Source organism: Pipra filicauda, unplaced genomic scaffold, assembly GCF_003945595.2.
Source record: "Pipra filicauda isolate LSUMZ 115617 unplaced genomic scaffold, ASM394559v2 scaffold96_size2947999_pilon, whole genome shotgun sequence".
Classification (NCBI taxonomy): Eukaryota; Metazoa; Chordata; class Aves; order Passeriformes; family Pipridae; genus Pipra; species Pipra filicauda.
The window spans coordinates 2788056-2814714 of NW_024105164.1; the positions used below are offsets into that span (position 1 = coordinate 2788056).

The 26659-nt window shown below is 40.9% G+C and overlaps 1 protein-coding gene across 2 annotated transcripts in view; it reads left to right on the forward strand.

Annotated features, from left to right (window-relative positions):
- Positions 1–7347: 7347 nt before the first annotated feature.
- ZSWIM8 (zinc finger SWIM-type containing 8) overlaps positions 7348–26659 on the forward strand; it is a 58753-nt gene continuing 39441 nt past the window's right edge. For both annotated transcript variants that reach the window (XM_027720009.2, XM_027720016.2), the window contains exon 1: positions 7348–8054. In XM_027720009.2, the coding sequence (XP_027575810.1) occupies positions 7877–8054 (178 nt within the window). In that variant the 5' untranslated portion in view covers positions 7348–7876. The remainder of the gene's footprint in view (positions 8055–26659) is intronic.

Below are 26659 nucleotides of genomic sequence, written 5' to 3' on the forward strand. Positions count from 1 at the left end.
TCTTTGCAGATTTTCAAAATTGGCCTGTCACTTGAAAGGAAGAAACAATTGCCTTGGATCAGCTTTACCAAAAGGAAGCTGTGAAGCTGTGTGGCTCTGATGTCAGATAAGCAAGAGGCCTTGTTCCTCCTATCCCTGTATATCTGCACTGGCCTTCATTGCAGACATCAGGGCATCTGCAGCTCCAGGGGCTGAGCTGGAACAGATGGAACTCAGTGCTGGACTCAGGTTCAGTTGCTACCCAACAGAAGAAAGAAGCGGGCAGGAATTAAAATTTCAGCAAATTAATCCTGTTGAGAGGTGTTTGCTGAGCATGTTTTGATTCCCAGCCTCTGCCAGCCCAGGGGCTCAGGAGCGTGTCAAAGGTTTCCATGAGAAGAGGTCATGCAGTGCTGTGCTGTCCTGTTTGCTCACGTGCTGGCCTGGACAGTGGGCCCTTGTCACTGCAAAGACAGGTAGCGTGGGGGAGATTTAGCGTGACACTGTAACTGGACAGCTCAGCTGAATCCACTTTAAAAGTTTATACTTCTCTGTTACTTTCTTCTTGGAAACAGAACAAAACCACTTCATATAACAACAAAATCCTCTTCTTTGTAATTTAACTAATCTGCTCTGCTTAAAAATGAACTGTATGCAAAGAAGAAAATGTGCCTCTAAAGGTTAGTTCCTTACTCTTTTCCCCCCTCCCCACTCACATGTACAGGCTTGCTGGAGATAAAGTAGGATTACAACGTCCAGTTGTGGGATGGAGACCTGTTTAAGAGGGCATAAGTGTACTACTATTCATACCACTGAACACTGTGGTTTTCTAGAACCAGTAACCAAACACATTGGAGGAAAGCTCCTTTGCTTCAGGTTTACCATTTCGGTATCTCCAGCAAGAGTAAGAAGCAGATTCCGTAATTCAGCACAACTCTACTGAGGTCTCAGCAGGAACCCTTTTAACTCCCCACATATTTAAGCCACAGCAAGGTTGATTAAGACTTGAGAAATCTTGTCCTGCAAGGCTTGCCTTCACAGTTACAGGGGTTTAACAATTTGGTTAAACTGATGCAACTTTGTGGCTAACAAAGGGGTGATGCACTGTTTGAATCACGTGCCTGTTTAGATGAGTTGGGAGAGCGCACATACAAGATACCTGAAGAGCATGCCACTACTCACTAAACTACTATTATATTTAACCATCCTAAATAAATTTGGGTTGCTAGATTCAAAACTAAATGTGATGATAGAATTACACCAATTTACTTTTCTTCCCCCAAGAAGACATGAGAAATTACCTTGGGAAATGCATTTAAGTTTTGGATAGTAAGTTTTACAGCACCTTGTCACAGCATTTTGCAAGGACGTGGCTGAAAATGAAGATCTGCCTAAAGAAGCAGTGCACTAAACAATGAGCCTTCAGTACCTTCTAAGGGTTGGTCACCTGCCTGCGGAGGAGAGAGGACAATAGGAGCAGCTGATTTAATCTGGGGATCCCTAAGTCTCCTAAAAGAGGAGGATCCTGTTCAAAGAGCTTGCCTCCTCAATACATCAGGGATATGAGATCTGCAGGTAAAATGGATGAACACTCTTTACCTATAAGCATTCAGATAATTTTAAGGATTGACTGATTTGTTTCATAGAGCACCCTGCAATAGATCCTACTTGCTCAAGTAAGTAGTTCTAGAAAAAAAAAAAATCTTTTCTCCCTCATTTATTACAGAAACAGAAAAGTGACTGAGAAGTGTTGTCTCTGTAGCAGCCCAGGTAATTTTCAGTCATCATGACATGCATAATATTTTTCTTAGTGTCTCCTCTTTCTTACACTAGAGGCCAGTTAAAGACGTGTAACTGGAAGAGTGCTGACCCTTACCCACACTCATGAGCACAAAACTTGTCAAAGTGTGTTTTCTTAAATGGAGTATTGCTGTGTAGTTGTAGCAACCACGCTTTTTGTAAGAGTGAACCTTATATTGGTTGGATTGACAATTCAATCGATGACTAAACCTCCCATTGAGATCTGACAGGAGGTAACACTAATTCAATTTTTAAAATAAAACCCCTCACATCCCTAACTCCACGGCTAGATTATTTTTTCTGGGGAAAGGCTGTGGAGAATACATACTATTTTGCTGTCCATAATATTGTACACTGTTGTTCTTGCATTTTAGTATCACTTTTTCTTAGCAATCTTTTATCCCTATTTTTAAGTGGTAATGTACCTAATATTGATGTTTTGAAATACTTTAGTGCTGAGAAGCAGCTACAGTGCAAATTTTGCTATGGCCAGTTTCATCTGAAGGAGGAGGTTCCATAGCATGGAGAAACCTTGTGCTTCTGAAGCTGTGAGAAGCACGTAAATACAGCTGAGCATTACTTCAGTTAGCCAAGATCTGCTTGCATATATTGCAGAGTAGTGAATGTTGGTCTTGCCATCAGTGAACAGGCTTCCTGTGTCTCCCTAACAGTGATCCTTTACTTACCAGTTAACTGTACCCTCAACAGCAAATACAGAAACCTGTCTTCTGCAGCAAAGGTGTGTTGAGAGTCAGCTACTGCAGCACTTGTGCCTTTTTTTTTTTAATTGCCATTTTTGATTTCTAAAACTGTAGATTGGTAGAGAAGGAATGCTGCATTTAGCAATTTTCCTTGGTTATTTTTTGGCAAACTGAAAATATGTTTTGCTTAATGCCTGCATCAAAAGAGGCTTCTCAGAATACTTAGGAAGCTTTCAAGTGTATAACATTGCTAGTTAGGGCAATATGCTCTCTAGAGAAACTAGTTGCTGAATTATCAGTTTCCATAAATGATGTATCTGACCTGCTCTCTAGACAAAGCAGATATTATAGTGCTTTCACAATCTTTTCACCTGAGCTAGGGAAATGTCCAAATGTGATATTGACTGAGAAAAAGAGGACTTGCAGTGTAACAGTAATTTTCTTTCCCCCCCACAAAATGGAAAACATTTATTTCTAGTTCCCTTTAGCTTGGTGCTTCTATCTGTGAATATGTAGTGCATATTAGACCCTGCCAGACTGTCAGCTTTGGTAATAGCAGAAGAAAGAAGAAAGTGTGAAAAAGAAAACAAATGCTACTGCAGGTTAGTGTGAAAGGAGGAGGAAAATATACTTGTAACCTGTGAAATACAAGATGCCAGACAATATATGCTCAGGAATCCTTGCAGGCAATATTATTTGTAAATGCCATCTTATGCTTTCTGAAGAGTAGTAGTTACATTCATACCTGAAGTCTCAGCCACAATTGTTGTCTTTATAACAATAATTATAACAGCTGTTGCAAAGTGTTCCCCTAGTGTCTCCATTTTCCATGTATGCATGTATGTACCAGTCACTTACCCCTTTTGCATAAGGCTTCAATCAGGCATGTATTCATATTCTCTAAGATTCCAAAGACAGAACCTTGGACACCATCAGTTCCATGTCTCCCATGGAAAGAATTAGTCAAAGATTGGAAAATGCTCAATCCAAATGGAGGAAATCTGTTTTCCAGAGCACGTGATTCCTCAGGGCAGCTTTGCTTTCAGCTTCCTAGTGTGCATTGTCTGGAAAAGCTCTGTGCATCCTGGTTAGGAGCACAGCAAGGGGCAATGAGCTGTGTGCTGTCCCTTCTTTTGTGCTAAAGCAATATTTGCTCCATCTGTTTACAGGCCCAGTGTTTTGAAATAATGCTGGTTGGTTATTCTATATCTGTTATTAACAGTGATCAGTGTATCATGAAACAGTGACCTTTCAGGAGGAACAGGGATTCAAAATACAAGAATTAACAGCTGTTTGCCATAGTGTCATAGTGCCAGAGCACAAGAAACTATTATTGTGCACACCTAATATATTACTCAGACACAAAGCCATATGTGTGCTTTAAAAATCTGCCTTTCCTTGTCATTTCTGAGTGCATTATCGCATGCAAAGAGACAATGAAATCCTTGTTGAGTCAGAATGGAACTGAACAGCTGGCTCCCACTGCACCAGCAGTGAAAAATCTCTAGAGTGCTGTATTTTGTTATTGAGTCTGTGTTAGATTCAAGCCACAGCAAGCATGTGTTTTTCTTTCAGAAATAAAACCACCCTGGATATGACTTGAAGAGTAGCTCACGACTCACCCATGGAAAGCAGACACTTCTGGGGTGCAATGCAGACCCTCTTTGATTTTTAGTCCCCAGTGAGAGCTTAAGACAGGAAACAAATGTAAATGTTGTAATTCTGCTTCAGGGTATGTGTGAGCACTCACATGTGTCTCTCTCGTATGGAATGCTGCATTCTGAAAATTGTCCGTTATGGAGGCAGAGAAATTCTGAACAGCAATTTCCTTTCTCTGAAATAAGAGAGAAAGGAAAAAAAACCCGTACATCCCTGTAAGGGAGAAACCATCTTAGTGGCAACCTTGTCATCTCTTCAGGATTTCTTATTGAATTCCTTTCTTCCCAGCAGAACACTGCTGAAATTGTCAGATACTATTTTTCACGGTCTTTTCAGCAGTAACTGTAGTTTTTGTCTGTTGGAAGATCCACGAGAGAAAATACATGCCTGTCTCATGCAATAAGTTGGCTGGAAAAGACATGGATGAGTGCCTGTGAACTCCTGTGCCTTTCCAAGCCATAGCCCTGAGGACAAGGAGAAGCAAGTAACCACACCTGCACTCCCTCCTGTTGGCCAGGGGAACAACATACCCAGGCCTGCTCTGCACAAGCCAGAAGACACTTTTTTAGTGTCTTGAAATACAATTAAAGATAAAAGTGCATATGTTCACTCTCTTTTGCTTGCCTCATTACTTCCATCACCTCACCCATGCTTTCAGCCTGCGATGCTTGAGAAAGTGAAAGTAAGATTTCTTTGGAAATCTCCACAACTTGTGGTATCCCAAAGCTGGAAGAAGAAGGAATGGGAGTGAGGTTTGCTACAATTTAATGCAATCAAACATAATGTGCTGAAGCCCCCTTATAATTTGAAGCATGTCACATTAGTACATCTCCTCCTCTCCTCTGACCTTTCTGGATGTAATGGGTATTCTCTGTGGGATTGGATTTTGGTAAAATTCAACAGTGCTGTGTTGCACACACTGCTGACAAAAGATATTGGTGAGCAGCACCAGGCTTATTGCCTCACTGTGTTTCCCTGCCCGTTTCTGTCATTTCAAGTGCCACAACATCTAGGTCAGGGTGCCGAATCTCACCTGTAGTTACCTCTTCATTCCTTGGATGCAATGTGTTTAATTTCTTATGTTGGTTTTTGGTCTGTCTGTTAGGGTTTTTTTCCATCTCCTTTTCCCCCGTCAAAATACACTCCAAAATTTCAGCTGTATTTTTTTATTCTTTGAAATTCCTACAATCTGCTAAATATTTTTTCCTCACCAGGGAAACACTTTTACTGAGGCAAAACCCTTCTTTCATGAAACACTCCACGAAGTATTATGATACCTTTTGTGTATCTTTGCTTTCCCACGTGGCAGAGATTCTCTGCAATACCCTTGACCCAGAGTGCTGTTGATGTAACCTGACAGAACTCCCATTACCAGGCAGGTGTGTCTGTCTCTCGAATTACTGCTGGTGTGGTGCACTAACAGGTCATTTGGCAGTAGAGACCCAGTCAGGCATCAGCACAGGACAACTTTTCTGCAGGATTAGCCAGAACACAAGCTTGGCACAATGTGCTATGGCATGTTGCCCTGCACCTGGCTTGCATGGTGTCCTGCCTCCCTGCGAGTGCACCTATGGAATGTTGGCCTTGGTGTGTTGCAGTAGCAAACACGACAAGCCATTTTCATCTCTCTGCTTTCTTTCAGTATTCAGCCCTGCAGACTCTTTCTTTACTGGTAGAAAAGCCACTCCTTTCCTTTGCTCAGGGTTCTGGCCCTTCCCAGGAGGGACTGAAGCATCTGACATTCCAACAAGTAAAGGACACTGCAGTGATGCACCTTTGTGTTCCAAATCTTACACTGGTAATCACTGCAACTGTAAGAACAAGCCATGTATTAAGTTTCCTTTAAGATCCAAGGAGCATCTCTTAGCACCCTCCAATTAATGTAATTTTTTTTGATCAAGTACTATAGATGAGGCAGATGGTGAGTATTCCTAGATGCAGTTCGGTCTCTCTCAGCTCTAGGGTTACTTTTTCTGAGTGTGTCATTCTTTTTTCCCTGTCATTTGTTTTGTTCCCTCTGTACAAACGTGGGGAGGGAGGTGCAGGTCCAGCTGTTTGGCTGATGTGTATTCAAAGAGAAAGCTTATCCTTTGGTATTTTACCAGTCAACCCTCACAATGAAGCAATGAACTAGACCTCCAAAAAAACCGAATTAGAAACAAAAAAATTAAAAATAACCTCACCCCTGCAGACTTCAGAGTGGGTAGGACCTGAAAACCTTACCTAACCTGTGCAGCTCCTTCTGGAACTGGCAAGGGAGTTACTTTTTTGGAATTCTGGAGTTGTTCAGGCCCTGCAGCTCCCCAGATACCTCCTTTCCTTCTCCTGTTGGGAGAGCGAGGGGCTTTCTCGGCCCGGGCAAGGCGGTCCCTGCACTTAGACTGGTATTTCTGAACAGGACTTACTCGAGCCACGTTCCCTTCGTTTCCTTTGTCTTCTTCCCTTGGTCTTCTCTCCTGCTTTTTTCCCCCCTTCTAACAGAAAACATTACTGAGAACTCAGACATTTCTCTCCTTCCCAATCGGATGATCCCAGTTGGGTCATTTCTGCCTCACACAACTGATCTGCGGCGCGTTCCGGGGACAACCCCTGCCCCCCTTTCAGCACCACTCGCGCTCTCCCGCTGCCTTTGGCGGTACGGGCACAACGTGGTTTATTGCAGCCCCTCCGAGCGGCCTGCTGGGTGCGAAGCGGTAGCCAGATCCCGGCAGAGCAGCCGGCGCGCCCCCATTCCCACGTTCCCGGGGCCGGGAATTCCCGCACTCCGTCCCGCCCGGCGCTCCCGGCGTGCGGCGCGCGGCGGAAGCCGGAAGCGCGGGTGCGGAAGCGGCGCTCAGCTGGCGGGGGGTGTCGCAGGTGAAGCTGGGAAGCGCGGAGCCATCTTGGTGCCCGCGCCGGGCAGCGCCGGGACCCGCCGGGGCCGCGAACCGCCGGGCTCGGGGGCGTCCAGAGGGGCCCGCGGGCCATGGGCTCGTAGAGACGCCGCGGCGCCACCGCCACCGCAGCGGTGACAGGCTGCTCCCGCCCCGCCCGCCGGGACCAGCGCCGGCAGCTCCCCGCCGGCCGCCGCCCGCGCCCCCGTGAGGCCGGAGCCGCCGCCCGCCCGAGCCGCGCCGGTGCCCGCCGGTGTCGCGCCGGTGCCGAGCCGCCGGGAGGTCGCGCCGCCCCCCCGCGGGCGCTGCGGCCCCGCCGGGCCGTTCTGCAGCCCCGCCGGGCCGTTCTGCAGCCCCGGGAGCGGGAGGGAAGTTGTTCCCCGGCGGGTCCCGGCGCTGCCCCCGGTTCCTGCGCCGGGAGTGAGACAAGCACAACCCCAGGGAGCCCGGCCCTGCGCACAGACACCTCCCGGAGGAGGAAGGCGGCCCCTTCCCTCGCCCTGCAGCGCCGGGAGCTCCCGGACCCTCGGTGTGCCCGGGGCACCTGTCCCGCCGGGAGGCAGCTCTCACGGACCCACCAGCCCCCTCCGCCTCAAGTACATTCTGTGGACATAAGCATTTTTTAACTTTTTAAAGAACTTTTTTTTTTTTCCCCACCTCCTGGTATTTTTACGAGCTTCCCCATAGTTATTTCCTGCTTCTCCCACCTCAGCCAGCGCTTTGTTTTTTCTTGGCACCGTAGAATGGGGATCGAATCAAAATCGAGATTTTAAGCATTGTAGGAGCCCTCAAGTCCATTCACCTGTTAAAAGTGAGCAGTGCTGTTTTGTCTTTCTTTTCCCCCCACGTCGCCTGTCGGATGTGATGGAACTCATGTTCGCAGAGTGGGAGGACGGGGAGAGGTTTTCATTTGAAGACTCCGATCGCTTTGAGGAAGACTCTCTTTGTTCCTTCATCTCTGAGGCAGAGAGCCTTTGCCAGAACTGGAGAGGATGGAGGAAGCAGTCGGCTGGACCCAATTCTCCCACTGTCAAAATGAAAGGTAAGGTCACACGGATGCATTGGGGTATTCTTTGGAAGCTGTGGGGCAAGGGAGAGGGGTGGTAGGTGAGGAGATCTGCAGTAGGAATGTCAAAGCAGTAAAGAGAAGTCACATGTAGGATCATTGTCAGGATAAGTTTTGACCACAGATTGAAGCTGAAAGTTTACCGGGAATCTTAAGACAAAGCTGTCTTTTGGGTGAGTTTTCACCTGCATGTGCTCTGTAGTATTGTGATGCTGCCCTTCTGAGTAGGTTCTGTGTGATTGCCCTTGGAAATCCGAAAACAGTTTTCTATGAACAAACTGCAGACTGGCCTGGGAATAACTGTGCTTTTGTTGAAGTACACCAGGGTTTCATAGAGGTTTTTTTAACTGCTGTGAAACTACTCATGTAAAGCCATGTAAGCTGTCATTGTATAGAGCAGTCCTTTTTCCTTGCCTGATTCTTGACATTTCACGTTTTTCTAGTAAAGTAGCTCTTTATGTTGCAGTAGTAGAGCAAGAGGGCCTTAAGACTCTCACAAAGAAGTCAGCAAACAACAGTGTGCCTGTTTCAAGACTTATTTCCTTTCTCTTGATAGTAACTTATTTTTAATAGCAGACAGGGAAATAAGTAACACTAGCGATTAAAATTTGTTTTTAATTATCATATTGCTACTAGCTCTTTGCTTGATTTTTTTTCTTTTTAATGAAACTTAATTTCTCTCGTTATCCCACTGCATTGTGATCCTGGAATTCAGGTGGTGTTTACATCAAGCAGAGCCAGATACACAGTTAACAGAAATTACACAAGCTTTTTCCACTCTTCCTTTCATGTCCTTCTGTTTCTTCAGCCCAGTCTCAGTACTTTTCCTGTTATTGCTGACCTTTGTGACCATTACCTGCCTCTTTAATATCTCCCTGTGTGGAACTGCAGAACTTCATTCTTTTCTGAATGTTGGCCTTACATGAACAGAGAATGCAATTGATGTTGAATTGTGATGAAATCTGGCCATGGTGTTCTATGGACAAATGTTCAGTTGTCACTGGTTCAGTACCAGAAAGTACACTTTGCATTAAACATAGAACAGAGCAGCTTAAGTTTTAATTTTTTAATAAATTTAATAAATTTAAACTGTCCCAAGTTCTGGATATGAAACCTCCAGTGTTTCCTGATTAGTCAGGGTTAGGGTTGACAGTAAGGTGAAAACTGAACAACCCAGCCTAACCCCAAACAAGGGAGAGAGAAATCCTGAATACATGTCAAATTGGATAGCACTCTTGGATCCTGCTACTGGGGTCCACTGGTTTTTAGTGTGGAACATTCTGTTGGTGTAAAGATGGGGAACTGTGTTGGCATGTTTTTAAAAGCTGTGAGTGTGGAGATGTGGAGGCACAGGGCAAAGCTTATATACTTCATGGTTTTGCTTTAGGTCTTGTTGTACGTGTTAACTTGCTGGAAAGAAGCTAAAGTATTGAAAACATACTGGTGTGGAAATAAAGATCTCTGGTTTGTCAGAGGTGTATGAAATGATGTTTGCAAAGGTGATTGTTTCTATTCAGCTTGGAAAAGCTTTTAGCTGACTTCTTGAGTGTATGATTGTGTGTTCTTTTGGGTCTTGACCTAGTTCCCTTAGCTCTCTTGACCGAATTACAGGCAAACAGCAGTTGCTCTCTCTGCTGTCATCCACTTGTTGAGTTAAAATGAAAAGTTGCTTCAGTAGATTTTGCATATTTGCAATCCTCAGTCTCTTTTCTGACAGGCGAAACACAACAGCTAACATTATTGTTGTGATAGTTGTAATTGTTTACACCATATTGAGGTGTTGCTCTTCTGGATTCTGCAAACCCGCATAGGCAAGGCTTGTATTGCTTGTACTTGGTTCATAGATTTTAGGTTTTATCTGTAGAGAGAATTAATTCCTTTATATGAGAGTTGTACTTTAACAAGAGGGACATGCTGAAAGGATACTGTTGCCTACTTTAAGGTCCTTGCCTTAAATGCCCAGGCTCTGGTCGGAGTTATATTGAGAAGTATGTGAATGTGGATTTGCTGCCTAAATAATTATTTATTCACTCTACAAAGTCACATATGATATTACCAATACAGAACACTTGTAGGGACTTTACTGTACACAGCATGTTGCCAGCGAATCTGGTCTGATGTGGGTTCTGTCATCTGGGATCTCTTTGGATTTCAGAATTATTGTACCGATTTTGTTATTTTTAATACCTCTTTTTGACAGTGTCTTTTAGTCAGAAAAGACAGTTTGTATTGAGAACTTGCTGGGTCCTGAGGTTGTCAGTTGTAATGAGTAATTTCAAATGTGATAATTCTGAATTGAGCTGTGTGGTTTTATTTCCACAGTTTGCCATTTTACTGTGCCTTTGCAAACAAAAAATGAGGTTAGACACTAGGTTCTTCTGTGTTAAATGCTAAGAGAAAACAAGAGGAACTGTATTCTGTTAACCTTTTCCTGCAGTTTGGAGCTTAGCCTGTGTTTTGGTTTGGAATCAGTCAGACAAGTTATGTAATAGAAAACATTTTTAACTTTTTCAGCTGTTTTTGATTTGTCCTTGCGAGTGTCCAGTTCTTCATTAATTAGTTTGGAGAGACTCCCCCTGAGACTGATGGAAGTGCTGTTGGCTGAGGAGTCCTCTTAAACAAACAGCTTGCATACTTTTTATGTTCAAAAGGCTTTCTTACCTTTTGCAAGTTTTATTTTCTTCTTTGATATTTTTAGTATTATTATATGCTTGCTGTAAATTTAACAATAAGGCTTGGGGTAGCTCATTGCAAATAAATACAGTATTCATGGCAGAGCGTTGCCAGAAAGATGAGTTATTCACTTGTCAGTCACTCCATTGGCTTGTTAGGTATCTTAAGTAGTTACATTGGAAAAATAGAATGATAATTGGTTGTTTTTTTCTCATTTCATTTTTGTTATGGAAAAGTTCTCATATAGTTTTCCTATATTACACTGTAGAAAGGAATTTTCCCCTTAAATATAGAATTGCAAAGGTGAAGGTGGAATACACTGTGTCCACTTCATGGATGCCCTTGGATTTTGAAACTACTCTCCACTGATTCACCACTGAAATCCTGGAGGAAACATGTCAGTTTTGGGAGCACCAGGAGTCCTGTCATAATTTTCAGCATTTATTTTAGGAGTGACTTGTTCTCTTGCTAGACTGCCTTGATTGCTTGTGTTACCCCTTGTTGTTTAAATTTCGAATGGGCTCATGCTTCTGACTGATACTTGGCCATTGCCTGTGCATACCATTGGTCAGAGGCTCTCAGCTGCACAAGCAGACAGGGGATTCTGCTCTGAAGTTCAGGTGAATGGGTGTTTTTAAAAACAATGTCCTTGCAATGTATTCAAAACCATCTGGTTCTTCAAGTTGGTTTATGGCTCCCACTCACTTTCTTCTGTATGAAATTACATTCCACCCTATTGCTGCCTCTCTGCCAACGAATGCACCCACTTGCCTTTTCTCCACTTTTCTGGACAGTCTTTTTCAGTGGTAATTGAAGTAAGTCTGGTGTTTCTGCAGGTGTTTTGTCATCAGTTATCTTCACATAAGGATTTTTGTGATAGAGGTTATAAGAATAAATGTTCAAGTACACTTATTATCTCTTCAAACTCACTGAGGCTTTCTTTCTTCTTGAAAGCTTCTAAGGTTTCCCACCCTTAGTCCTTTCTATTTCACAGTTTCTGAAGCGTAAATGTTTACCAAACACTTAAGAAGTTGCCATTAATACTGTAGGATTCTAAATAGTGTGTTCACAATATTTTCACTCAGTTTGTATTTAATCTTTCACACCAGACTCGATTGGAAGGCACTGATGAGTTGTGTTGAATCAGTTTTCAATAGGCAGCTAGCAAGAAAACTTGACTTTTTTTTCCTTTCCTTTTCTGTTAGCTTGTTGCAAAACCTCCCCAGACTTAACTAAGAATTGATGCAGGCAGTGCTTTCCTAGAAGATATCCTCATTTTCTGGCCCCAGACAGGTTTTGTTCTTTCAAACTGTTAGGAGTGCCCACAACGTTAGGTTTTGGGCAGAGTGCCTCAGAAGTACAAGCTGTAGAGAGGAAGTCATTGGCAGAGAATATACAGAGCCTGAGGTGAAGATATGATCAATTTAGAGACCAAGGTTTGTGCAGTGTCTACACTGGTAAAATGACAGTGACTGATTTTCACTGATTTATACAGACAAAGAATATATGGCTTAGAGAGCAACACTTCTTCCTCAGGATTGCCAGGAACTAGTAAATCGAAGTTAACCCATGTTCAAGCGGTGGCTTCATAAAACAGCAGGAGGACCATGTAGTCTCTTTCAAATTCATAGTGTGCTCTTCAGACTCTTGGTGTTTGAGGAGAAGAATGTTGGTGTCATCCAAAGCGTGTCCACTCCGTGAGCCTGGTGAGGCTGGAAATGAAGACTCTGTGGTTCGCTGCTGTTTTGTTACTGCCTGTGTATAACGAAGTTACAACTGATTTTTTTTTCTACTTTATTTGTGCCTCTGCTCTTAATTTGTCTCTTCATTTGCATTTTCCTGTGCCTTTCTGAGGTAATTGAGTGTGTGTACCCTTCTATTTAGAAATGGGCACTGGAGAAACTACATAAAGAAGCTATCAGGAAATGATACTTTTTTTACTGCTGAGATTTTTTAAATTACCAATCCAGTTTTAACTCTCATTTTGGTCTTCTGGCCTTTTCCTTTAGTTAAGTTTCTCTTCCCCTCCCAAAAAGTCTTGAACAGTCTTTGTATATTTTAATGTCTTATCTTTCTACAGGGCAATGTCTCATTTTCTCCTGTCTCATCTTTCTGCTTGTCTTTCTTCCTGGCTTCCATGGATTTTTCTGTTTGTGTTTTTCTCCTTCCTTTCACCTTGAGGAAATCCCTGTGCTGCTGAATGACCAGAGATCCCAGAGGCTCTATTTGCATTTCAGGCTCACTGAACCTGTAGGGGTTATTCTTCTCAGTGGCATGTTTACTTCTGGGGAAGCAAGGATAAGGATTCAGGTTTGATCCTAGACTCTGGATTGTGCTCGCCCTTTGTTTCCTATCCCTTTCTTTAACTCCTCCTATCCCTTTTTTCCCCACCTGTTCTTCATTGCTAAAAATTTTTTTTTTTAATTTTTATCTTTATTTTTTACCTGTAGATAACTAGGTCTGTCCTGAGGTGAAAACAAAACGAAGACAAAACATCTCAGAATTTCTGCTAAGCTACACACGTGTGTGATTATCTGGGCAAATGCAATTCTATAATGAAATGCAAATGTATTTTGATCATTCAGTATTTTACTCAGCACATGTTAAAACAGCTTTCTCTTTTCAGACTTAGGAGGTTTTTTTCATGCTCAGAAGTACTGCTTATGTCACTTCTTTCAGGCTCGCGCCAAAAGTTATTTTGTTAAAGTAATGTGTTTGGATATCTGTATGATCAGGGGCTGTAAGCGGGAAGAGTAGGTAGGAGACTAGTTTTGTGTCAGCCACCACAGAGTGCCTTGTGTTGTGAGCTGTGCCCCTCTGTGTGTCTGGGGTCACCTGTCAGCAAAGCAGTGGGGAATCAAACTAAAAACAAAAATTCCTGCCGCTTCTGGAGTGTTGCTGATAGAGGCCAGAAGTCCAGATGTGTTTTTTTCTGATAGATTATAAAACATGTAGAAGAAAATGAAATTCCTGCCCTGATGAAAGCCGTAGAAGATTTAAAATAAGAGCTTAGTTACTCTTAAGATGCATCTTCACTTCTTGGCAGATTACTCAATTCCGGAACTTGCATTTTCTGGGTCTGCTTTTTGCTAGTATTCTACAACATGGGTGAATTTCTGTGACTTCACTTGACCATTAGAGATTTTTTTCCCAAGTTACTTCCCTTTGTGGGAGGCTCCAAGCTGGATGCTAGAGGGGAGAATATACTTGAGAATGAACAGGAGGTAGGTCAGAGACCAAAAACAATATAGAAAAGAAAGTCCACATTTTTTTACAAAAATATAAATAGATAATGTGATAAAAGAAATATTACCCAGAATTTGTCTGCAAGTCAAGGGAGTCTTTACAGGAAGGCATCCAGATGTACTTTTTTTCTCCCAAGTTACAACATTTAGGTGGTGACTTCTTGAAGCAGTGGGCAGGTGAACATCTGGGCAACTGATTCTGACTTCCTGTGTTCAGAAAAATGAAAAATTTAAGCAGATGGTCATCATTCTTTGCTATCCAGAAATACTGATAGACATTAGTAATTAATTGGTGGAGATCTGAAAATGAAAACACCAGTGTTTTAAAATGCAATTAGTATGGTTAGTTTGGTGGGTTTTTTTCCCCCCAGATAAACTATTGGAAAAAGTCAATTGCAGCTTTTCTCTTTGGCTGGAGATCTCTAAAGATGCTGCTTTGAGCGTGTCTCCCCAGTCAGAACTAAAGAAAAAGTGAGTTGACCTTAAAATAGAAGTAGTCAAGTTACCATCTAGACTCTTTCTTAGATATATTCATTAAAACAATGCCTACATGCAGCCAAGCCATTCTTACTGGCATTTTGTCAATGTGTGTGACAAAATGAGGTTCTTTGTTGAAATACAGAAAAATTGCTGAACCTCTGAGTACCGAGTACTGTATGCACTTATGGAGTCTGTCCATGTCTTTTTTCTGGTCTTCGTAAGACTTCAGGTTTACTGTTCTTAATGTGTGCTCACATTTGCCTGACTTGAATGCTCAAGTTCCATGCTCTTAGGAAATGATTGCTAATGTAAAAATTATTGGTAAGGGTTTGACATTTAAGCTTCATGTTAGTCCTGCATGTACTGTGTAATTAATAGGTGTACAAGTGAAATGACAACGTTTTCTGAGAATCTGATACCTTTGTTCAGTCTATATGGCATCATTTAGTAATTCTCTTGAGCTGTTTGCAGTTCCTGTTGCATATTTCATGTACTTGCATTTCCTACCTCTTATTTAGGTCAGTAAATACTGAGATGGGAGAAGAAGAGAAATGTAACTGTAAATTTGTTTACCAGAGCTCCAAATGAAAATCTTTGCACCTTAGACCTGCATGTAACCTTCATGCATGTCTCGAAGAGAAGGTGATCTGACACAGAGAAATGAGTTGTATTTGACCCAGAATGCCTTTGGAAGTTTTCATTGACTACTTGCTTGCATTTAAAACAGTAGTGCATGGGTCAGCAAAGCTGCTTATCCTTCTTAAGGACAGGGAGTTAGTTTTGCTGTCCAATTTTGAACAGGAACTATGTTCTTGTCGTATTCAGAAGATGGGTTGACTTTGCTTCAGTCTTGCGGTGTTGGAGAGATCTTGGGAGATATTATTCATTTCTCTAAGCAAATCCATGAAATGGACTGCCATTAGTCAGTGCCTCACAGTTTTCCAGGGATGATTTTGTTGTTATTTTTGTGCACTGAATATAATAGACATGCTTGTAACTAATCCCTCCTCTGGGCTGCCCAGGGAAGTAGTGGATTCTCCGTCCCTGGAGGTTTTTAAAAAGAGACTGGATGTGGCACTCAGTGCCATGGCCTAGTAACCGCAGCGGTAGTGGGTCAAGGGTTGGACTTGATGATCTCGGAGGTCCCTTCCAACCCAGCTGATTTTTTGATTCTATGATTCTATTTTTTTTTACTTTAGAGGTGAGAATGCCTCATCCTTTATTTATTCTTTTCAGACAATAACTGTCCCATCAACCCCAACAAAATTGGCCTAATGTCATGCTGATAGACTCAGTAATGCAGCTCTTCGGTGTTTGCCAGTGTATTTGTTTGGTGGCCAAGTGATACTGCTCTGGGATTTATTTAGACACATGAAAAAAGCTGGTTGGAGATTAATTTTGCATGCAATACTTAAGGGTGGTTACTAATGGTAAAGAACAGCATATTAAATAGTAGAGGTTGTGTGGTGTTTTGTGAGATTTCCTTTTGTGTCTGAAAACATATCAGTACTTCTTGAGAGAAATTGATTCTCAGCTGTGATGCAGTCAGACTCAGACTTTTTTATTTATGTTCCATTATCTACATTCAGAAAAAATAATCTGGTCCTAGTTGGTCTTTGTAGCTTGTTTTTTTTGTCATAGGCCACTGGAGATAGTTTTGAATTCTGAGCTTTTAAAATACCTTGCGTGGGGCAAAAGTGAGAATAACTGGTAATACTGAGCCTTGCTTTCAGACTGTGCTCTGAATGTCCAATCCTGGTTGTGCAGGATGCTTTCTGAATTGGGTGAGAGTGAGGAGTAACAGTGCAGGGGAAATGACTTGCCTGAAGCTAATCTGCTTCATCAGCTGTAGAGTTATTCTGAATGCAAGCTGCCCAATTTGTCATGAAACCTTGGCCAGCACTGGCATGAATACAGTGTTTTGTAGCACTGTCTGTCTTGCTTTACAAAAATCTGCTGTTCATTTTAGGATTTCTAACAGCTGTTGGTTGCTTGCCCAGGCTGCTCTTTTTATGAAATGAATTATTTTTTTTAGGGAGGGAAATGGAAGAGTGTTTGGATTAAGAATTTTCTTGTCTGAATTTCCAGAGGAGGTTGTCAAGTTATGAATGCTGCACTGCCTGCCTAATGCTGGTAGCACAGTTTTGGGATCTCAGTCATGTTAGAGTGGGTGAGAGTTTAGGAAAAAAAGCTTACTGACATTTTGCTCTTAAGATGCGGAGTTTATGAAGAGACAAATAGAACTACTGGCATAAGGCATCAACGTACCATTGAATACTCCAATTACTCCAGTTTCATCAGCACAACCTTGTGCAGATTTTCAGTTATTACATAGGAGAAGCAATAAGGTCGAATGGAAAATAACACCTTTCTGATCTGGATTTGACTTGTATTTGAAGAGGTTCTTACATTTGCTCAGAGAGGATGTTTCTGTAGGTACATTGTACACATTTGCAACAAAATCTTATGTGAACCATGAGGCAGAATGTAGGTGAGTAGGATCTTAGGACTTCAAGTTTTTAATGTTGGAGGAATGTGCTGGTGTTTCTGTCCTGGAGTCATGAAACCAAATCTTGGATTTTGGTTTCATTTTTTATCCCCTTCCGCATCAAACGTGTTTTTCATTACCAAACATAGCTTGTAACTTTCCACTTCTCTGTGAACTGACATTCTGAAGATGTAATTCAAGTGGTTTTCTTTGTAGAGATCTGGTTTCTAATACAGTAGAGCGTTGTAGCTATGATGCTTTACGGGCATAAAGACGACAAGTTTTTAAGGAAAGAAGGGAAATCTGTTGTTCAGACAGCTGATCCTTGGAGTGCAGAAAAAGTTTTCAGATGTGCAGCTCTTTTACTGTCCACTAAGAGGGATGATTTTACAGCAGGTTTAGCTCCTTGGCAATTAAAATTTACTTGGGCACATTGGCACTCCCTAGTTCATGTTTAGTAGTGGTGAAAGGAGGTCTAACATTGACAGGGTGGTTATTTTTCTTACTAACATCTCATGCTGCTCTGAAGAGAGAATTCCTTCAGATTTTTTGCCTCTTAAAGTGTTGTTGCTGACAGAGACTGCAGATGGAGTTGGGAGGTGTAGAAACAAGCAGCTGCTCCAAAAAGGTACTGAGAAGTTTGCATCCTTCTTCACATACGTTGTAGCTTCCTGCCACGAAGAGTTGTTTCTTGTGTAATTTTCTGAAAAGTCCTGTAGCAGAAAGCATCAGCCTTTTTCTTCTGATGCAGGTCTGCTCAGCAGTACTGGGCACCTCAAATTGCCCCTGGTAATGCCAGTACCACGTTATTTGGTTAAACTGTAATTTCTCCCTGTTGTTTAAGTTGTGACAAGAGTAACAGCATTTCTGCTTGCTGTTGCTGCAGTCAGTTATGGCAAACACTGATATTTCGTGTGGGATTAAAGAATGTTTCTGAATCATTTTGTGGAAGTTTCCACACAAAGTTGTGTTTGGATTGTCTGACAAGGTGATCTGAGTAGCTGTTCTGGTAGTCAGAGGACATGGAATGGCTCCCCATGGGTCTCAGGTTCTTCTCTGGTGTGGTACAGGACTGGGAGGTCTGATTCTCAGGGGAGAAGTCTCATTTGGAGAGAGTGCAGGAAGAAAGAGGAATATTTTGCCCACTAACCAATAGAAATTCAGGAAGAGAAAATGCTGCATGTATTAGTGTGTGCTATGCAGGCTGACATAAGAACCCCCCCCTACTGTGTCTGCTTGCTTGTTTCAACGTTGGTTTAGCTTTAAAAGGATGGGCACTGGAAATTACAGCATCGCAAGGAAAGCCTTTCTGAAGTTAGATTATGGCCATTTTATGCAGTAGAAGGTTTTGCTACTGGCAGAAGGTTTTTGCTAGCAGGAAGAAATGATGAATTACTCTAGGAAGAGTTAAGACATGGCTGTGGGATTTTTGGCATACTCTTACCGATTTAAATTCTTAGTGGGTTAGGACTCCTGGACTTTACACACACGTCATGCATCTTCTAAGTTTTAGTTCTCTGAGCAGTTATTGCTTAGCATTATAAAACCTCACCAGTTTTCTTTTTTATGCCTTATGAAATCTTGTGGAAGTGTCACCAGGAGCTGGCATGAGACTGGAATACTTAAAGATGTAAATTAAAATATTTAACTTTAAAAATAGTAACATCAAGATAAAATAGTTTTTAACTCAGTCTAATATTGAAACAGCCATAGTTGTGCCGAGTATGTGGGATCTTTCCTCTGTTAGGTGCTCAGGTTCTTTATTATAAACTGGTTTGGGATGCAGTTCCTATGCTTGATGTTACCATGATGGGGATACCATTTCTCCACAGGTGAGGAAAGTTAAGTCAGCTGTTTTTTTTTTATCTCTTTGCATCTAGAGAGTGAATGTAGAAAACCATCATGAAATGGGTTTCTCAGAATTTTTTTTTTTTAAATAATTCAGATGACCAGAAGGGAACTGCAAGGCTTAACGGGTTTAAAATACCCCCACCCACTCATCCCCTCTAAATCCACAATATACTGTGTTCTGCAGTTCTACAGGGTTTGTGTGCAAATAGAAAACGAGTATTGTTTTTCTGATACTTTGATGTATGTTCAGGCTTGCCTTATAGAAGGAACTAATTCTTGCTTCCTAAAATATCTTAATCTTGGAGGCAGAAGTCATGATGTCAGGAGATATGTGTGTTGAGTCAGCCACATAATATACTTCTCTCATTATGCAGGAAAATCTAAATCCAGCAAAAAAAAGATAGCATGAGCCATGAAATATTTTGACTTACATGTATGAGCTGTTTGTGATGTAGTTTTAACCAATTTTCAAAAATTGAATTCAGATGAAATTTGACTCTGTGCTGTAGGTGGTGGAGACTTGGGGGGTGAATTGGACACCCTCCTGTGATAAAACAACCCATTTGCAATGGATTAAAAAAACCCCAGGCAATTCTTAAAATGTCGTGATGGTTGTAACGAAATTTGTGTAGTAATAGTTGCTGCAGTTTGTCTGTTAAGTGTGAGGTTTCTAGTTCTGGACCATAATCTGCCCATCTGGGATGTGTATTTTTAATGGTTTGTGGCTATGAATCTCATCAGTCTTATCCAGTAAATGCTAATGAAAAAATTTTGTCGCCTATTCGTCTTCTCAACTGTTTTGTACATAAAAATGTCATTCTGTGGCTTAGGGCTGATGTAGGCCTCCCCCAAATTCTTCTTTTTGCTTTCAGCGTGGTCTGATATCTGCGTTTGCTACTCGTTGACATTATTTTCAGTGTCATTTCGCTGCTGCAAAATGTTTATGTGATCAGATAGAGTTGTATAACTCTAGTTGAGGAAATAAGAGGTATAAGAACATTTTGTAAACACAGATCCCATTAGGGTTTTAGTACTCTTAGTAAGCTTACGGGGGTAGTAGCAGTGAACAAGGAGGAAGAAAACAGCAAACAAGAGAAGAAGATTGGTTTCTAAATTTAAAAAAAACCCAGGACTTTTGGTTGAGAGTTCTGCACTGTTTACAGGCAGTAAGAAGGGTAATGTGCAAATTTAACAAGTGAATTGCATAGACAGAAAAATAAAAACAAACAATCCTGATAGTTTTTTTTGTTTTTGGTTTTTTTTTTTTTTTTTTTTTTTGCTTTATCCTGTGAACAAATCAATGTATTAATGATTCATACTTTGTTCTCTGGAGCATTTTGCTGATTTGTTGATCACTTAGTTCTCTGTAGGGCTCTGTTTTCAGTTATTAGAAAAAGTGTGTGTGTATATGAGTATTTTTATTCTTACGTGGTGAGAATATCATCCTGCCATAGAAGCCTATTGGAGAAAGCCATTTTAGAGATTTTCTTGTGGCTAACTGCCTGAAATACTTGAGGGTTGCATTACACTGCCCTGTCGTTGCTGGTTTTGCTAGGTCATCTGCTTAGTTGCACCTGCTTGTTACGAGTATGTGAATGTTTTAAAAGTACAGAAACATTGAGAAAAAACAAAACCAAAGGAGCCCTAAAGTCAGAACGTTCCCTTGGATCTGTTTTCTGAGTGAACTTGATTAACAGTCAATCTGCAGCAGCATTTGTAGCATGCTATCCCATCACTTGATCCCTGTTCTTGTCTTGTCTAACCCTCTTGGTCTGTCACAGCATGTGAAAAACTCACACAAATGAATTCCACCAGAGGCTACTGTTCTCCATTTGTTGTTGCAGCTGGCTTTGTGAATGCTGAGGTGTTTTGCAGGGACTTGGTTTGGAGTGGGTAGCACCTGAGAAACAAATAGCTGTAACTTTATTATAACTTGCTACAGCAAGTATTCCAGTGTCAAGGATTTGCTTATTTTCTTACGTTTGACACTCTTGAATGGTTGGGGCATCAGGAACCTGTATCTTCACATCAGTTTGCTTAATCTGTGAAAGAAAAATAAACTTCTACTTTTTAGCAATACTGTGGTTTTCTTGGTTTTCTTTACAAGGAACATTGTGGGTTTTTTCCCTTTGTATAAAATGGCATGGAGTTATTAGCTGAAGCAGGGGAATTGAAGACAGAGCTAATTGAAGACAGCTGGGAGTCAGCATTTGAATATTGCAGTGTGTCTTCAGCTTTTCAGGTGCTTCATCCTGCATGTGGTCAGGCTGGACTGTGACTGGGTGCAGATGCAGCTCCCTGTGTCTGTTCAGCTGTCAGGTTCTGATGTTGCAGGGTCTTGGTTCAGTCTTGGGGTCTTCACCACTTGGCTTGCCAGTTGAGTTTGTTCTCTTGTATTTGGAACATGAAAGTTCATTCTTGGTGCCTGGTAAGTACTTGGCATGTCTGCTGGGCTGCTGTAAGAGCCCGCGGCAGCTCCAGTTGGGCTGAAGCAATCTGTGATGTGCGTGTGTATGTGTTCACTTTGAACACCACTGAGACCAGCCGTGTGATTTGAAAAGATCATTTACAACCAAGAGAGTGATGATCTTTTGAAGGGAAATTAATTCTTAATTATAAGAATCAGAATACAGGCCTGACAGAGGGCATCTTGAAGTGAGTTTTTCTTTATTATCTAATGCACTTCATTAGTTAGTCTTCTCTTGGCTTATGTCTAGCTAATCTTTCTTTTGCTATATGGCATAGCTTCGGAGCTGCTCCAGCAGTTCATCTGTGAGCTTATACAATGGAAGTTTCTCATGCTGCTCAATTTAGTTGCACTCTTTTATCCCAAATCCTCTCTCCCCTAACTTTAACCCATTTTGATGTGGGTAGTTTAAATGTAAATACTTGTATTATTTTAAGTGCTTATATGTTACCTCTCTCTTCTTTGTATGTTTAAAATTATGTTAGCTATTTCAGTTGCATTTTTTGTTAAGTATTTAGTTTTCTTCTGGAGCCTGGTGGTTGTGGTTCAGTACTTCATATGTTCCAAGTCTTACAGGCACAGAGTAGCTGCAATATCTCTTCTAGTTAGGTGGAGAACTTTTCCTTTGACTCTTTGAAAACAGCTGTCCTGTTTGTGACTGCATCATGAAGCTTACACATCAGTGTGCTTAGTCTGATTTACTCTCAAGATAGTAATCCCAAGATTACACAAGGATGCTCTTGATATTCCATCATTTCTATGCATTATGTACCAGTGCATTATAGATCTGCTGTATTTTTTATGAATGTTGTCTGCAGTCTGGGAGATTGTGTGGCAAGTATTCGCTGCCCATCTCACACGACTGTGCTTGAAAGGCACAAAGCAGCAAGTGAACACAGGTGTACCTGTACTGCTTACAGAGGCTGCAAGGATGTTAGTTCAACACTTAGGAAGAGGTTCTCTTTTTCTTCACTTTGTAAGCTGGGACCTACCCAGGCAAAATGTTAATGTGAGAGAAAACCAGCTGGTGGTGGTGTGTCTGTGACCCATTAAATCAGTTCTGCTTTTAATGACTCTTTGAAGTGGGAACTAAAGTTCATGTGACTTGTGGATGGAGCCTTGAAAAGCATGGAAATGCTTTTCAGGGAAGAGAAAGTATCTTATTTTCAGACTTTTGCGAAAAGCTTCTGTAACGTACCATGTATCTTACCCTCAGTTCAGAGGTGGATTTTGGTTATTTTTATATACACGTGTTGCTTTTTATAGGATGCTGATTATATGGTAAAATGGAAGAAGAAAAAGGAGTATGCATAATAGCCTAAATGCCTTGGATATAATTTATTTGAAATAACGAGTAAATATTTAATTAAAAGGCTCATGGTTTATTTTACGATGTTCACCCTGGGAAACTTTTTTAAAGTACAGTCACAGCATTCACCTTCAAGTATTACAGATTTCAAGGCAAAGGTGAAGTTTTCTGATGTTTCTTGTCAAGTTTGAATCCTGAAAGAATATAATTCTCTGGCGCATACCTCTTACAGACATCAACTCTGACAATAATTTTCTGAGGGGAAAAAAGAACAAGAGAATAAAGTAAAACCAACAGCAGAATTTTAGAAGGAAATGTACAGAAAACAGTAAGAAAACAAATATTTTTGAAGAGTTGATTTAGGTATGTTATGATTAAGTGTAGTGCTTGCTCTGCTTGCCCGTATATGAGAACTCTCCGCACATTTTGGTTTTAAGGGATATCAGAGAGACAATCACTGACTTAAGCCAAGGGATATTTTACTGATAGGCACTTAAATAAAAAAAGCAGAAATTATTTAAATGCATTCTACAGTAACAGTTTTATCTATCTACATGGAAAATTCTGTAAAAAACAATGTAATGTTTACCATTTTTTAAATGAGGTTTGTAAAGCAGATTTTATAATATCCCACACACACCTTCTTTGCTGGTCAAGAATGCACTCTGCATATTTCCCATTAGTTTTACTGTTATTCTCATTTTAGCTTTGGATATCAGAGGTGCTTCACTTAATTTTCTTTATCTCATTGTTCTGTGTGTAGTTGTATTACTTCATTATGCTCTGTTACATTTAGGCCTGAAGCCATCTCACCTGAACGGTGAGATGGGGACCAAAGCTGTAGACTTGTCTCTAAAAAGATAATGCAGCCTAACATGCCATTTTTCTAAAGGTATATATAGCAAAAGCAGTGTCCTGTCTTTGTGTCTTATCTCTTGCTGTGAGATTTCTTCACTTGCACTTGTATTCATTCACTTGTACATATAGTTTATTTTTAGAGTCATATGTCAAATGAAAGTAACTCAATGGAAGTAACGTGATTAGATAACAAATATGTTCAGTGTTTAGCCCAGTTGTTTATTCGTTGTTCTCTTTAATAACTTTGGTATTCTCATGGCCCCTATTCTGCTGATTATTCAAGGAGTTTCTTCTCTATTTGTCTATCATGGTAACTCAGTTATTGTATTGAAGGAATAATATGTTGAACATGATCTGTTTTTATCAATAATAGTTGCCTGCAACTTAGTCCAGCCTACACTGTATTAGGAATGGTTAAGCAATTGCAACACATGCATCTCTATGTCAGCAAGCCCTGCTGGCATAGAACTTGTTTCCACTGGAACAATTAGATCTATGTTAAAATTTTAAGTGTTATAAAATGGCTGTAAAAATCAAACCTGTAATTCACATAAAATCGTAGCAAAAAGGGCAGGATAGCCCTCATCAAAGCTGCATGTTCTGTGTGGCAGTAAATAGATGAGGTAATTCAGAATTCAGAATGGTTGAGATATGCTTGATCCTGCTTCTTAGGTAGGAGATATAGATTAGATGGCCTCTAAAAATCCCTTCCTGACCTGGGTTTTGCTAGTCTTTTAACCTGTAAGTGGGAATTGTTTGAGGTTGCTTATGCTTTGCTTGTGACTTTATTCTTCCAGGACTTGAAATGTGTCCTTTGTTCTGCTTGGGTCATGATGGCTGCTTCCGAAGAACAAACAGTGATTCTTGCTAGTTTTGCTCCACAGTGTAAAATTATCTTCTTCCTTGGGTAGATTCATTTTGTGTATTTATCAACTTTGTATTACATCTTTGATTTCACTGCTGTATAATTTTTTTAATATTACATTTGCAGTCTTCCCTCCTGTACCTATCTTTGCTTTCTGAGCAACAGCTGATATGGTTTCTCCTTTACTTTTTTAGCAGACTTCCTTTTTTTTTTCTTCCTAACAGTATTTATTATAGAACCTGAGAATACCTTTTGTCTGTTTTATTGATTGTGACTTTTGATACAGGTGGGTATGAATCCACCAACCCTAGGTTTGTGTATCTAGAGATAAACTTTTGAATGTATCTCTCTTTGTTTAGGACTCAAATGAGAGTATTCAAAGTCTAGTTTAAGCACCTAAGTAGAACTGTCCAGCTGACTTTACAAGAGGTCCAGTGGAAAAAGACCCTCTAATGCTCTGAGTGATACTCTAGATAAGGGTCTCACCTTGGCTTGCATAGAGGACAACCCCCTTGAAACTTAGGGCAGTTGAACTTCTTAATTTTAGCATTTACATTATGTGCCAAGTTACCCACTGTGAATTCACTCACCCTTAAAGTAGGATTGAAAAATTGTTTTCTACTTCTCAGTTATTTTCTACTATTTTTTGCATGTTTCTTTCCTTGGAGAAAATTCAGGATTTTAAAAAGATGCATGATCTTATAGGTAAGATGATTGGTTTTTTGTCCACTAGGTTTTACTGCTTTCGCCTTATTCTGAAGATGTCTAAGTTGTGTGCTCTGAATGTCTGACTGTGGGTTATGATATGCCAGATAATTGGCCACCTGTCTTCTGCTGATTACTACTGACACAGTACAGCTGATGAACCAGTGAATGAGTTCAGTGCAAAGGCAGCCTGTTACCTTAGTTCACAGTGGTTTACTGTGAAAATCAAGCCAGCTGACTGGTGCCAGACTTGTGCTGGAACAGATGAGGAGGGCTCATGTTGTCTTCCCTCTTGGAAGAAATGTTTCCTCAGGAGACGTAATTTCTGTATGACTTGTTCAAGTGTTTTTCTTCAGCTAGTTTAGTTAGCTTGAAAGAGAACAGCCACACTATGTAGTGGAGAGGTTGGAGGGTGATCACAATATTCGTACTACTACTCCTAGTAGTGGTACAGGTACTACTCTGCTAGTACCATTGAGACTTAGATTGTATGTGTGTCCTTGTCCATCACAACAGTGAAGTAAAATAAGGTGTACTGATAAAATAATAAGCAGAATGTGTTTTTCTTTGCTGCTTTTTTGTCAACTTAGTCTGTCTTCAGCATTTCTAATCTAACCTTCATACTCAGCACCAAATCCTTGTAAAAGGGAACATCATCCAAGCTGCAGGCTTGCAGCTCTTAGAAAAATGTGCAGGTGTTTATCTCAGGACTGAAGTCTTTTTTGAGTCTTGTAATTTGTAGAGGTTGTTTAGGTGTAATCTCTTTTCTAGTACTGTGTATTGAAAGACTTGAATAAAGTACTTGTATACAAGAGGTGCAGTTTAAACCACAAGAAATACCTCTCCTTTCATTGATCAGAGTAATTTCAAGTATGAAAGTGCCTCAGTTTGGGCTTTCTGTGGTATCTACTACTGTTGTAGCAGCAGGAATTATACTGAATTTAACTATGTTGCACTAATTAAAAACAATACTTTTTTTTTAATGACTAATTAAAAGTAGTACATTTCTTTAGTGACTTGATGAAAGCTTTACACCTGTTCTGGTTGTCAGAAGTGGGAATGAGATGACTTTTTTGCCAAAAAGTTTATCTGATAGCTGTAGGGAAAGGGGTGCTCTGTTTTTCCATTGTTGTTCATTTTACAATCTGCTTCTCTCACATTTGTGAATGGGGTTATAGCACTGTAAAACAGAGACTGGGTCTATAACATAGAGTAGAAGTCACTGGTGATGGAGAAACAACCCTGATAATGAAAGACTGACTCTATATGGGAGAAGGGAGTGCTGCCTAATGAATCTAATTTCACTGCAATAATCATAAATGTGAATGTTTGAAAACTGTGTTTTCTTTCCGTATTTATATAATCCTTCATTTGACAGGTCTGCTTAGTACTGGGGGAGACTTTGGCTGCTTTGCTGTGTGCATGCACTTTCAAAGCCATCTCCTATCCTGTTCTTTCCAGCTGTTGGGACTGGAGGGTGTCTCTAGGCAGAGGGTGAGGAAGCGCTTACTGACATCAGGGCTTAAATTTTCCTTTGATGTGTTGCCTGGAGGCCGATGGGGACAGAAAGCTGAGGGCCAGATTGGTTTACATTCTGGCTTCCAGTGATGTTTTAGAAACTGGTTTGGGAGGCAAAGAAA